Source organism: Saimiri boliviensis, chromosome 5 (assembly GCF_048565385.1).
Source record: "Saimiri boliviensis isolate mSaiBol1 chromosome 5, mSaiBol1.pri, whole genome shotgun sequence".
Lineage (NCBI taxonomy): Eukaryota > Metazoa > Chordata > Mammalia > Primates > Cebidae > Saimiri > Saimiri boliviensis.
This window is the reverse complement of record NC_133453.1, coordinates 86,693,504-86,708,088: the sequence shown is the minus strand read 5'-3', so window position 1 is coordinate 86,708,088 and position 14,585 is coordinate 86,693,504. Positions and strand designations below refer to the sequence as shown.

General features: G+C 41.6%; 1 protein-coding gene across 13 annotated transcripts in view; it reads left to right on the top strand.

Moving 5' to 3' along the window:
• FMNL2 (formin like 2) overlaps positions 1-14,585 on the top strand; it is a 320,067-nt gene that overhangs the window by 200,567 nt on the left and 104,915 nt on the right. For all 13 annotated transcript variants that reach the window (XM_074399688.1, XM_074399687.1, XM_039469557.2 and 10 more), the window contains exon 3: positions 10,533-10,613. In XM_074399688.1, coding sequence (XP_074255789.1) covers positions 10,533-10,613 — 81 coding nt within the window. The remainder of the gene's footprint in view (positions 1-10,532; positions 10,614-14,585) is intronic.

Sequence of the window (14,585 nt, the reverse complement as noted above, 5' to 3'; positions counted from 1 at the left end):
TACACTCTTTATAATGTTATGGCTTCTGTAATAGAAACAACTGCCTTGGATAAATGTTGAAGTTTAGTATTCTGAGCTTGGTTCTTATGTTTAAATCTGTGTCTAAATTAAAGCAAGTGGTAAGGGTAGTATGATTAAGATCTGATGACTTCCTCTTATTTTCAATTGTTCTGTTGACAAGTGTGCTTTCCTTTCATGTATCGAACACCTCACACCACTTAATTGATTTTAGTGGAAAGCAGCTTCTTTCTGTAGCTCCTCCTATGCTACTTGCTTTATAGTTTCACTGACAAATGTTATGGTCTTAGTAAATATTCCAGTTCAGTTTGAGTTAGCTAGCACCTCTTGAAGTTATGATAATTATACACACAGTTTGTACACTGTTTGAATTGAGGCCAGTGGAGTTTCAGAGAAGCCGGTTAATATAACTGTAGTCAGAAAAGCAGTTCTTAAAATTGGAGCTTGTAATTTAAAAAAAAATTCTTGAGTAATTGAAAAATATTAGTGCTCTTGAATTGCCTAATGTTTCTACAAGAACTCTTAAGGCTTATTTTGTCTTTTTTTTTTTTTTTCCTGATCAGATTTTGAACTCTGTTCTTCCCCAACCCCCAATGTTTTATTTGTACAATACATGACCATCTCTGGAGACTCTGACAGATTCTCTGTACTTTCTTTTTATTTGAAAGGCATTCCTAAGTAAGAGGAGTAGGATTAAAGAAACCCATTCAATATTATATATCAGAAAATGAGTTATAGAATGTTTTGGTCAGGAAAGACTCATTGAACTAGAGAAATTCTTGCTAGTCTAAATAAAGGAAAACATTTGGAAAAGTCTCATCAGAGGTTATTTTCAGTCTGAGAGCTGTAATGGAACACTTGGAAAGTTGTCCTCTTCTCTTCAACTAGAAAATGATTTCATATTCAGAGTTGAAGAATGTTTTGAGGCTCTCCAAGAAACTATGGCTGTGGAATGAATCTGATGTGCTGATTTTTCAAGTCTAGTCTGGCGCAGAAGTGGCCAACTTTAAAAATTGGAAACGGAGGAAAGAGGCACACAGTATTAATCATGCATTTTTTTCCACTATTCAAGACTCCTGATTGATTCCCTGTTGCCTGTCCTATATTCCTAACCAAGTATGTGACATCCGCTGTGGTTTGTTCCAACTTTACCATTTAGATCCTTTGTGCAGTTTTCATAAACTGGATTACTAGAACTCAGCTACACCTCTTGAAGTTAGTACCACATATCCTGCCTTTCTCTGCCTTTGTTTCCATGTTCCTCATCTGGAAAACAACTCCGTCTCCTCCTGCCTCTTACACCATCCCAGGATATCTATACGCCGCCTGCCTTCCAAAATTTAATTCAAAAGCCACTTTGTCCAGGGAAGTTCCTTTGATCATCTCAGTTGGGAAGAGCCTCACCTTTCTTTGAACTTTGAGAGGATCACATATGGCTCTTATCATATTCTACTTTGTATTACAACTATGTCTGTTGCATCTCAGAGATGAGATTTAACGCTTGGCGATTGAACGTATTTCTTTTTGTGCTTTTTACAGTGTCTTCTGTAATGTGTTCTGGATAGGTGAAAAAGTAAAAAGTTTTTTTCAAGTTTTCATTTTAGCTCCTAGAAACAGGGGACCCAAACATATTAGTAAGATTTAAAATGTTCAGCAGTAGGGGCTTGTTTAGCAAAATGTTTTCATCTAATAATAACCAGAGGGATCCTTCTAAATAGTACCACAGCTGGCACTAGCTTCCTCTGGTAGTCATTATATGAATTAGAATCTTATCTGAACTTGCCTTCTTGGCCATCTGTTAGTAGGCAGAGACTTCATACTTTTTCCTCGTTTTTTTCTCAATTGTCCTCACCTTTCTCACCATCCCGGACAGGCTCCTACGCATACTTTCTCTAGGTTGGGACAGTCCACCAGCTACTCTGAAATTTCAGAATTTTATTTTTATTTTGGGAGAGCAAGGAGCATGCATTCTTTTCAGGACTTTGGTTCTCTCAGTTCTTCGGGAATCTAGGTCTATTTGTATAAATGGTTATCTCTGGAAGGGCAAGGTGTTATGGCTTACCTTGGTCCCGCCTGTTCAGGGATTGATTGGTCTTGGCAACCCTCTCCCCTCCCATGGCCCACCCTGTTTCACTGTCCTTGGCCTCTTCCATATTGGATAAATCATTTCTGTCCATATACAATATTTTTTTTTTTTTTTTTTTTTTTGAGACGGAGTTCCGCTCTTGTTACCCAGGCTGGAGTGCAATGGTGCGATCTCGGCTCACCGCAACCTCCGCCTCCTGGGTTCAGGCAATTCTCCTGCCTCAGCCTCCTGAGTAGCTGGGATTACAGGCACGCGCCACCATGCCCAGCTAATTTTTTGTATTTTTAGTAGAGACGGGGTTTCACCATGTTGACCAGGATGGTCTCGATCTCTCGACCTCGTGATCCACCCGCTTCGGCCTCCCAAAGTGCTGGGATTACAGGCTTGAGCCACCGCGCCCGGCCCCATATACAATATTAATGCAACATTTTATTCTCATCTTCTCCCTGTTACTTGTGTCAGCATTTTTTATTTTAGAGGGTAAACCCCTTGAGGATATGGATGATGTCTGTCAGCTTAACTCTGAAGAGTACTTAGCACTAAGCTAAATCTTACAAATTAGTACTTACTAATGGCAATAGTGCTGGTTGTAATACTGGCTCATTTAGAGACTACAGTTTGCCTACTCAGCCTTTGGAAAGGATGCCCAACTACTTCCAGCTTCCAGGAAGAAAAACATTCAAGTGTAGTGACATTGTGTGAACAAAAACAACGCCCTTTAAATTGTTACTATCTAAAATGAGTTATTATAGGTTCAAGATAATAAAACATTAATATTCGCATAATGATGATGACATCTAATTCATCCCTGAGGGTGTTCAAGCAGTTTATGTAGCTCTGCTAATAGATGGCTGAAACAGAGCCAGTGACTGTGTGGCCATCCCAGACAGGGAGAGAAACTCAACCATGTGTGCCGTTCATTTCCTGAAACTTCTAATTTCAGATGTCATGTTATAATTTCTTTCCTTAGCCTCAGAATATGAAGGTGTAAGATAAACTGGAATGGAATTCTTGTTTGAGTGTGGAGCTGTGTATCCAAATGTGATTTATGTAGCGGAAATGCTTATAACATGCTTGTTCTGAGTCCAGCTCACACCAAATTAACCCCAATTAATTTCTCATGTAATTGGATAGAGAGGATGTAAAAGATCAGAAATGCTTAGCTAGATGAGTCGAATGTCCAATTCCAAACCTTTACACAGAAAGGCTTTCAATGACAAACTATTAGATTTAAGTGGAGAAAGAGGAGGAGGACTTACAGGGAGAAGAGGAACCAAGGAAACAGCTCAGCTTGTTAGAAAAGTCTGCCTGTCTGTGTCTAGTAGAAAAGGCTGTGTTGTAGCATAGCCGGTGAATTCTGTTTGCTGTGACTTACCTAATTAAATTACCACGCTCCTTTCATAGTCCGTCACTTAGTTCTTTTCAGAATGGTCTAGTTTCCCACCTTGGGTTGCAGTAGACTTGGTCATTAAGTAGAGTCCAATAAATGTTTTCTCTGTTCCTTATCTGCAAGGCAGGTATGTGTATAGGCAGCCTAACCTTCCAGGTAACCAGTAGGGAAAGGGGAAGCTAGCTTAAGCCTTAGGGGATTGGGTTAATGAGGAAACCTATGGTTATGAACGAGAGACACAGCTGCAGCTCATCAGCAAATGTTCTTTGGCTCTGACATGAGCTTGACTAACTTGTGTGTACTGAACCTGCTCGGGTACATCCTGTAGAGCAGGCGTCCCCAAACTTTTTACACAGGGGGCCAGTTCACTGTCCCTCAGACTGTTGGAGGGCTGCCACATACTGTGCTCCTCTCAATGAAAGAGGTGCCCCTTCCTGAATTGCACCGGTGGGGGGCGGGGGGGGGGTGCGGATGAATGGCCTCAGGGGGCCGCATGCAGCCCGCCGGCCATAGTTTGGGGAGGCCTGCTGTAGAGTGTGCCTGTAATCTCTTTGTCTACTTTTATACTTTAAAAGCTTACCCTTGATTTATGAAAGAAGTGACTTGTATGTGACATTTAAAAAAGTTTAATTCTTGGAACATTAAGAAAGATCAACTGTGTGCCAAGTATTGTTTTACATACTGGGGCTCAATGAAGAATAGAACATGTTTCCACCCTTTTAAAAATGTTTATACTATTAAGTTCAAGATGAGTATGCCTATTACAGTGTAGTGAAAAGAACAAAAATCAAAAAAACTCAGAAAACCTGTGTTTGAACAACAGAAACATTGGGAAAATACTTCAGAGGAAACACACACACACACACACACACACACACACACACACACAGAGTATATGATTTCAGGTATGTCATTTAATCTTTGAGCCTCAGTTCCCTCATCTGCAAAATGGAGTTAATATCTACTTGCCAGATACACAAGCTTGAGTGAGCTGAGGGATCTAAAGAATATGATAAACTGTAAAGCATCACTGAAAGGTAAGGTAATGATCGGAGAAACAAAAAGTGCTGCCCCACGTGAAAAGATAATTGTGTTTGTGGGTTTGCATAAATGAAGTTGTTTTTAGAAACAAATCATCTGATCGTTACTGGAGAGGTATGCTGAATATAGATTGAATTCCTAACAGACTAATTTCTTTTTTTTTTTTTGAGGCGGAGTTTCGCTCTTGTTACCCAGGCTGGAGTGCAATGGCGCGATCTCGGCTCACCGCAACCTCCGCCTCCTGGGTTCAGGCAATTCTCCTGCCTCAGCCTCCTGCAGACTAATTTCTTAAAGTAAAATATTTATAAGTGACACAGAAACTTAAAGAGGATTCCTTGATTCTAAGGTTTGCTCTCACCCTCTCTTTCCTCCCAAACCCCTTCCAATGCAATTGGTTGGCTTAGTGGACCTAAATGTTAATAAATGACTCTGGATTTTTTCTTTGACTGCTTTTGGGGAATGATTAAAAGCCCCAGAACGATGGATATTTCCCATCCCTAAACATTTCATGAAGAAAGTTTGATCACACAAAGCAATAAATGGCAGGGGTTCAGGGTAGTGGTGATATGTGATCAGACATTCTGAAGGAAATTGGTATTCTAAAGGCTGTTTCACATGGCTTATCAATTCATATTGATAGCTTATCATGACTAAAGAATATTTTTGTCCCCAAGAATAACATTTCTACACAGCGCGACTCAAGTTGGCGACTTAAGAAAGGTACTTACATCAACGATGTTGAACAAGCAGGTAACTAGGTCCTGAAAATAACAGGGGATATGAAGCAGTTTTCAAAGTGTGGGTGATGGAAAACTACCAACCAAAGCAGTTATGACTTTTAATGCAGTATCTCAAATTCTAATCTTTAGAGGGAAAATACATTAATTCAAATAAATAGGATGCCTATAATCCATCCAAAGTCCTTCAAAATAAGGGTGTTTGGCAAGGTGCTGAAATTCTCTGATGTATTTTCCTAGTGCTTCTGTTGTTCAAACTGACTACATGAAGACAGAGAGAAAAGGTTTGGTGAATTAGGTGCTGAAGTTATAACTCAAATAGTGGCTCCTTTAGATATTAGACAGACAACGCCAAGTTTTACAAAAACAATTGGGGCTTTGTATTTTTCCTCCATAACAGTTTTATTTGAATCCCTGGATGTAGGCTGAGTTTTCTTTTCTTCTCTCCATCTCCCTCTCCCCTTCTTTCATTGTCCCCATGAAAGTTTTATATGAATTTTATTTAAGAACTCATACAAAATACAGCCAGGCACGGTGGCTCATACCTGTAATCCCAGCACTTTGAGAGGCCAAGGCAGGTGATCACCTGAGGTCAGGAGTTTAAGACCAGCCTGGCCAACACGGTGAAAACCCATCTCTCCTAAAAATACAAAAATTAGTCGAGTGTGGTGGCCGGTGCCTGTAGTCCCAGTTACTTGGGAGGCTGAGACAGAAGAATCACTTGAACCCAGGAGGCAGAAGTTGCAGTGAGCTGAGATCGTGTCCCTGCACTCCAGCCTGGGAGACAGAGTGAGACACCGTCTCAAAAAAAAAAAAAAAAGAACTCATACCAAGTATTCCAGATAAATGGATTTTAATCCTTATCTTCCTTCTCTTTTCTGAACTGGTTAATTTGTAAGTAACGCTAATTCGTAACTCTTTGCTGTTAGCAACTACATGCAACCCATCACGTAGACGATTCTTCAGATATTTTTCAGTGAGCTATTTTAAATACCTTTTGGGAAAAGGCTCCTCAGAAGTCGTGGTGATCTTACTCGATAGTTACAACTCCTCCAACTGAGATTCTCAGCTTTTCCGTTCACTTTGATCCTCTTGCAAAAATGACTCAAAATTGGCAGCATCCATGATTCTATCTTCTAGAGGGTGGGCGCAATCAAGAGTGAACTTCAGAACCTTCTCCCCATTCGCCACAAGCTTTTTCACGGGTTCCAAGGCAGCAGTGGAGGCAGAAAGAGGAGATGGGCAGGCTCTGCCGAGGCAGATGGCCCTGCCCGAGTTTTCTTCGAAGTGGATGTAATGTGGACCAATTGTGTTTTAAAGCATGAGGCTTCCTTATTTTCTCTTTCTTGGAAATACATCATCAGTAACTTGCTCGAACAAATGGAAAATATGTGGACTATAACAACAAAGCCTAAGTAAGCATATTTGAAAAAGTATGAAAAAGCATGTTTAAAAAAGTAGACCTTGCTCATAATTTCACTCCTAAGGAAATATGGTCAAGTCAACAGGACTAGCAAATGTGTGTAGTTGAGTAAGCCCTTCTAGTCGCCATAGTCCGAAGTAGGAAATGAAAATAAGCTGCCTTTCGTGACTGTCCAAGCTAGGGCTCACTAAATGAGTGAATCCCCATGTGTTACATGTGTTGTTCCACCAAATTTTATTATGGTAAAAAACTAAATATGGTTTTTCTATTGTGAAGATGTAGCCTAAAAAACCAAACATTAGAAGTCTCTCAACACCTGTTGAAAGGATCAAATTGAGAAACAAATACTGCATTGGCCAGAGTTAGAATTTAAATTTGATTCCTTTGGGACTCTATACTCGGAGAAATGTGGTATTTGCTATGGAAAAATAGAGCACAGTTTGAGTGTTCACTGATCCTAGGAATTTTTAAAATTAGAATAGGCCATGTGCCATGGCTCACACCTATAATCCCAGCGCTTTGGGAGGCTGAGGTGGGAGAAATGCTTGGGCAGAGGAGTTTGATACCAGCCTGGGCAACATGGTGAGACCTTGTCTTTAGAAAATTAGCTGGGTAGGCCGGGCGCGATGGCTCATGCCTGTAATCCCAGTACTTTGGGAGGCCGAAGTGGGCGGATCACAAGGTCAGGAGTTTGAGACCAGCCTTGGCAGTATGGTGAGACCCCATCTCTCCTGAAAATACAAAAATTAGCTGGGCGTGGTGGTGCATGCCTGTAGTCGCAGCTACTTGGGAGGCTGAGGCAGGAGAATCGCTTGAACCCAGGAGGTAGAGGTTGCCGTGAGCTGTGATTGTGCCACTGCACTACAGCCTGGATGACAAAGTAAGACTTCATGTCAAAAAAAAAAAAAAAAAAAAAAAAAAAAAATTAGCTGGGTGTGGTGGCCTGCACCTGTAGATCCAACTTCTTAGGAGGCTGAAGTGGGAGGATCGCTTAAACCTGAGAAGGTGAGACTGCAGTGAGCTGTGATTGTGCCACTGCATTCCAGCCTGGGTGATAGAGTGAGACTCGTCTCAAAAAAAAATTTTTTTTTAAATAACTGGAATTATATTATTTAAAAGGATAATATTTATATTCTGATATCTGAGATCAGCTGTTGTCATACACGAGGTTGGAAATAATGACTAGCTTCTAGATAGCTTATCAGTTTGTATTTCTGAGCTTCTTGTGATTATTTTAGCCCTCAGCTGGACACTGCTAAACCCCCATGGCAATAAGATCCCCCTGATTTCCTTGGTGAAGTGATGGTGATTTAAAAAAAGGATTTATACACAGACACAATGATGGCACTAGAGAAATTGAATAGTTGTGAATTATTACTTGGAAATTGCTCTCAAGATAGAACATTTGGAGGAATAATTAGAAAAAGTATGCTGCTCTTTTTTTAAAAAAAACAGCTTTATTGAGATATAGTTTATGTACTACAGAATTCACCCTGATCATTTTTAAATAAAAGGAAAATATTAATAGGTATCCCACAATAAACATTCCCCCCCTATTTTTAAGTATAGACAATAACAAATACAGATTTTAAATAATAAGATGGTCTTTGCAATATTATTACAGTGGCCTTAAGCAGTTTATGATCTACTAGCAAGCAAGGCTTCAGTGGACCACACAGAATGTTGTGGTTCCCTGTGTTGGAGGAATACAAGTTTCTATGGGATAAACAAATGCATGCACATGCTGGCCAGTTGTCAGAGTAAAGTATCAGAAAATTCCATTGTGGAGTAAGTGGTAATCAGATTATAAAGAATTAAAGTAAGAAAATAACTTTTGGGTTGTAGGAAGAAAGGAACATGATAAAGATTTTCTTCCCCTTCCTCTCCTCCTTCCCTTCTTTCTTTCTTTCTCTCTTTTTTCTTTTCTTTACTTTTTCTTTTCCTTTTTCTTTAGACAGGGTCTTGCTGTGTTACCCAGGCTGGAGTGCAGTGGCACGATCAGGGCTCACTGCAGCCTTGACCTCCCAGGCTCAGGTGATTCTCCCACCTCAGCCTCCTGGGTAGCTGGGACTACAGGCACCCACCATCACACCCAGCTAATTGTTTGTGTTTTTTGTAGAGAGGGAATTTCACCATGATACCCAGACTTGTCCTCATTTCTTGATGAATCGTTTTTTTCTTTTAGAGCTGATTTAAACTTTTTCTTGTGAGAAATATAGCATCTATATAGAAAAGGTAGTGAAGTCCGAGAACCAGCATAATAAGTGCTATAAAGCCAGCACCTTTGTAACTGCTACTCAGATCAAGAAATAGAACTCCTGGCCTCTCAGAAATGTGTCGTATTTCCCCTTTTGATTACAGCTTTCCCCACTTCAGTCCTCAGCCGTGACTTTCAGGCTGATCATCTCCAAATACACATATATAAAACCATTCCTGTATATGTATAGTGTTACCACTTGAGTATGTATCTGTAACCATTAAAGTATAATTTTTCCCATTTTATAAGTGTGAAGAAATGAAATCAGGTGTTCTTCTTGGCTCAGCATCAGGTATGTGAGATCCATTCATAGGAGCATGGAGTACATGGCTTGTTTTCATTGTAATCTAGTATACTGTTGTATGAACATTAATATAAGTCCTTGTTCATTTTATGGCTTGTGGACATGTGGTTTCTACCCAGGTTTTTACTGTTGCCTGTTCTGCTTTGGACATTAGGGTCTATAAAACCTGATACACATGGCATGAATTCTTCAAAGTACAGTTCCTCTATTGGCAGAATTAGCATAAAATGTCTCAGAAATGTCGATTCTTGGGCCCCACCTCTGACCTACATTCAGATATCACCTTGGAATGTATATTATGTATGTTCATGCTTATTCCAGCGACTGCCTTTGCTCAGGATACTTTTGGATCTCCCAGGCTGGAATTCATTCATGACAGCATGCACACATGTGTACACATGCAGACACACTCCCACGTTCCAGTTAGTTAGCAATAGACTCATTGCTCATATTTGAAAACTATTAGCTTTATCAGTTTGCATCAAGTATTTGGTTAAAATAAATATTAAAAATAAAAATATAAAAGATAAAATAAATATCCAAAAGAGAAAGATGGCCAGGCGCAGTGGCTCATGCCTGTAATCCTAGCACATTGGGAGGTCGAGGCGGGCAAATCATGAGGTCAGGAGTTCAAGACTAACCTGACCAACATGGTGAAACCCCGTCTCTACTAAAAATACAAAAATTAGCTGGATGTGGTAGCACATGCCTGTAATCCTAGCTACTCAGGAGGCTGAGGGAGGAGAATTTCTTGAACCCAGGAGGCAGAGGTTGCAGTGAGCCGAGATAATGCTATTGCACTCCAGCCTGGGTGACAGAGTGACTCTATCTCAAAAAAAAAAAAAAAAAAAAGAGTTTTGCCAACATTGAAGATATTCAAAAGAATATGCAAAAGATGGAAGACCTGCTGAAGGAGGACCCGAAACACGCCGGGCAAACATCATTCCTAGAGTGGAAGCTGCAGGGCCTTATGGAGAAAGCAGTACTGCCTCTGCAATTGAGCAGATGTGGGTTCAAACCCACATGTACCTGTGACTAGCAGTGTCATTCAAGAGGAATCCTGCATTTCTTTGAACTTCAGTTTTCCTTCTATGCAAAGAGGGGATCACATAACCTACTATCAAGATTCAAAACAATTAGTACATAATGACTGCTTGCAGGGCCGCATTCAGACGGTGGTTGTATTTCGGTCGTATTTTGGTAACATGAATCTGATATGGCTGGCTGTGTCATGGCTTCATACTCTTCATGCTTTTTACTTTTGTGCTTCCTGCAGGAACGATTCCAGGTGAAGAATCCTCCCCATACATACATTCAAAAGCTCAAAGGCTATCTGGATCCAGCTGTAACCAGGAAGGTAAGATGGATTTGTTTCCACTGTTTGTTGTTGCTTCCTTATTAGCGAGCAGAATCCTCCTGCATTGGAAGAGACCTTCCTTCCTCCGCATTAGAGCCTCTGCCAGAGCCTCCACAAAAATGCAGCCTTGGGAGACAAACAGTGTCAGAAGACAAAGGGAAAAAAGCACGCTTCTCACTTGAAGACCTGTGCTTTTTTTCCTAAAAGTTATTTGCTGAGATGGGAGTCACGTACCTCTGATGGTTATTGAGTCACTGCTGTTTGCAGTTACACAGGGCAGTGAGACCAGTCCAGAGGTGTTTAGGCCCCTAGAAGAGCAGGCTTTGCGACGGGAATACTTGCCTTTCAGTTTTTCATGCCTTGGTGAATTTCCAGAGATCTTGAAAAATCACTGGGCTTTTGTCCTCCCAGCTGTGCACTCACATCCTGTGCTGATGCTTTTAGCAGCTTCCCCGCCTCCTCACCCCCAACCGCTGCCCCTGGCCTGAGAAGGTAAGGAGAGAATAGCTGATTCCGTTCTCAGTGGACTCTCTCCTTTCACAAACAAGCCCTGCTTTGCGCAGCCACACAATTAGTTTAAACTGATGCTTCGTGGTAAAGCATGTAGCCTGGCATGGCCCTGCAGGCCTGAATCAGTCTTGGGATGTCTCAGGGCAGAGCTGTCATTGCTCAAGATGGGTGAAGGGGTGCTTTACCAGATAGCACTTATTTTTCCATTGACCTTCTACAACTCCTGCTTTCAAGGCTCCAGCGAAAACATCTCAGGCTGATTCTCTCTCTGTTGTTTCCGTGTGTGACTTAGTACAAAAGAACGGTACACTTCACCTGGTTAGCCACTGTTTCCAGGGCTCTTGAAGCTTGCATTAAAAAAAATTTTTTTTTTCTTTATCTTCTACTCTAACTCTTCCTTCCTCACCCTCCACCCTCCCCCCCAAAAAAGTCCAGCAAAGGAGAATATTATTTCCTTCTGGAAGCTTCCTGGGCCTTTCTCTTATGATTAGTATGTAGACAAGGGGAAATAAAATCTAGTAGTGATGATGACGGTGGAGTGCAGAACTTTGTCATTTTCTGTATGTCATGTGACTTGAATGTGACACAACCTTGAACACAGGAATGTACCTGTCAAAGTATCATGATATTTCTCCCCTCATAAATGTGGCACATACATTTCTTTCTGAAAGACCTGGTGTCAGGTCCTATAAACGAGACTGTTGCTCAGTTCTTGTTAATTTATCTTGTTTCTCCCTTTCCCTACGAATGTGGCAGTCTTTATTTCATTAGTTTAAAGAAGTCTCTAAAGAAAGATACACCCAGGCCGGGTCCAGTGGCTCATGCCCGTAATCCCAGGACTTAGGGAGGCTGAGGCAGGTGGATTACCTGAGGTCAGGAGTTTAAGACCAGCCTGACCAATGTGGTGAAACCTCGTCTCTACCAAAAATACAAAAATTAGCCAGGCAGGGTAGCACGCACCTGTAATCCCAGCTACTCAGGAGGCTGAGGCAGGAGAATCACTCGAACCCGGGAGATGGAGGTTGCACTGAGCCTGGGCAACAAGAGCAAAAAATTCTGTATCAAATAAATAAATGGATAAATAAAGGCACACCCATACACACAAAATACATCCCTAGACAGGCATTTTTCTTCACTATTTCTTTGCAAAGGGACAGCAGGATTCTATTTTAGAATCGATTTCTAAAGGTTTTCTGAAATCCCCAAACTTGTAACCTTCAGGCTGGATGGCTCACACCTCAGCATTGAGCCCTAATGCTCACCCTGAGCTGTGTATGGCAGAGATGTCGATGTTTATACAGAAGACTCAGACCTTTCTTCACACAGAATTCATCCTACCTCCAAAAAAATACCTTCCACATTTTTCCAGTTCTGAATAGAAAGGAAAAAAACATGCAAACTACTAGAGAGTGTGGCTTTGGCCCCCACTTTCATACCCCACATGGAGGAAGATGCTTAGAAGGAAGAGGTAGGCTTCTTCCTGGCACAGTTGAGTTCTCCTTCAGCTCAGCTGTTTCTGGGTTTAGGCAAAGAGAACAAAGTGAAACAAAACAATAAATAGGCTTCCCAGAAAATGTTTTGCTTCCTCATAGATAATAAACCAGAGCAGGACAAAAGATGTCTGTTTGGGCCTTCATTCCCCCTGGCATTTCTGCCCCGGTCCATGTGCGTTCACCTGAAAGGCCATGTTTGGTCTGTGCCTCATCTTTCAAGATCAGTTATTCAGCTCAGAAAAAATAAAATGGATGGTGGATTAGCCACCCCCGCTTTAGTAAGATTCTGTCAGGAGCTGGCAGGAGGAAATGATCTGTTCCACACAATATAATTGTAATGCTTAAAGCCTGGAAAAAAAAAAAGGAGATTTGTTGAAATAAGACATGGCTTGCAGTTAAAATGAGCTTAAAATTCTCAGCTGTATTATGGTGGGGGAGAAAAAGAAATCGGGGCTTTAAATTTCAGCCAGACAGTCTAGGCTGGGCAGTCTTCCTTTAACTGTGTCTGGAGTCCTTGAGTAACTGCTTCATTAATCTTTTGTGCAAATTGAATAGAAGATACTTAATTTGCTCTTTTGAAAAAACTTTTTTTAAGCAATATCTATTTAGATTTTCTTCTAAATAGTTTTAAATGAAACCTCTAGGGCAGGAAAGGAAGAGCCTAAATTAGATATCTCTGTGAACAGAACTCTCCAAACCAGCCTCCTTATTTAATACCAGGAAGTGATTAGTCCGTGTTTAAAGGAGTCTGGTCCTTTGCTGGTTCTGCAGTTGTGAGATGAAGCCTATTGTAGGGCTCATTCTGGGCTCAGCCGTTCTGCGGGCTCATCCCAGGCTTCCCTCAACGGGGAGGGAAAGGAGAGTAATACAGACCACTCACTGATCCTGTCTGGCTCCCCACAGGCACACCACTTCTCTTCATAGTGTTTTAAAGCATTCTGGATACATTTTAGAAGTGCAGAGTGTTAGCACTCATTATGTACGTATTGGACAAGTGAACCCTAAGACTAGGCTGTGGCCCAGAATCTAGCTGGAAATTGAGCCGTTCCTAAGATAATGTAATACAGGAGTAAATTCAGTTTAGTTTACCTCCGTCATCAGGCAGTTGCAGAAAGGTAGTGCCTAGGTAGCACAGTCAGTGCCCAAAAATATTAGCACTGCTGCTGCTATTGTTACCTCATCATATTTTGATTTAGTTACCTGGTTTCAGTACACAGCTCCTAGCCTTCCAGCCGACCTGCTTTTATACTCGGCTGTTTCCTCAGTGTTACCCTGGTGCCCTTGTGCCTGATGGCATATGTAAGGGATGACCTTACCTGAGGAGGCAGAAGGCAGTATTAGGGGCTGGGTGTTAGTTCATTTGTATTGTTATACAGAATACTCGAGGCTGGGTGATTTATAAAGAAAGCAGGCTTATTTTGGCCTACAGTTCTTCAGACTGTACAGGAAGTATGGTGCTGACATCTGCTTGTAGTGAGGGCCTCAGGGAGCTTACAATCATGGCATAAGGCTAAGGTGGAACAGGTGCGTCACATGGTGAGCGACAGGGAAGAAGTACCAGTCTCTTTTAAACAGCCAGATCTTATAGGAACTCTGAGTAGGAGGCCACTTAGTATTGCGAGGACAACACTAAGCAGTTCATGCAGGATCTGCCCCCATGACCCATGTACCTCCCACTAGGCCCACCTCCAACATGGGAGGTTCCATTTCAGCATGGGATTTGGAAGAGACAAATATCCAGAGCATGTCAGGGGTCCAGCAGAAGCAAAGGCTGCAGGGAATGAATCAGACATGCACACGACACAGAACTTAGAAGTCTGAGTTATTTTCTGACACCCACCCGTGCAGGCAGCCTGAGACTGAGGTCTCTGACACAGGAGTGGCCACATTGGAGCAGCCAGCACATCTGGAAATGCTTGCCCTATCTGTGTGACCACAGATCCTAGAATTTTTTGTCTCCTTTCTCTTC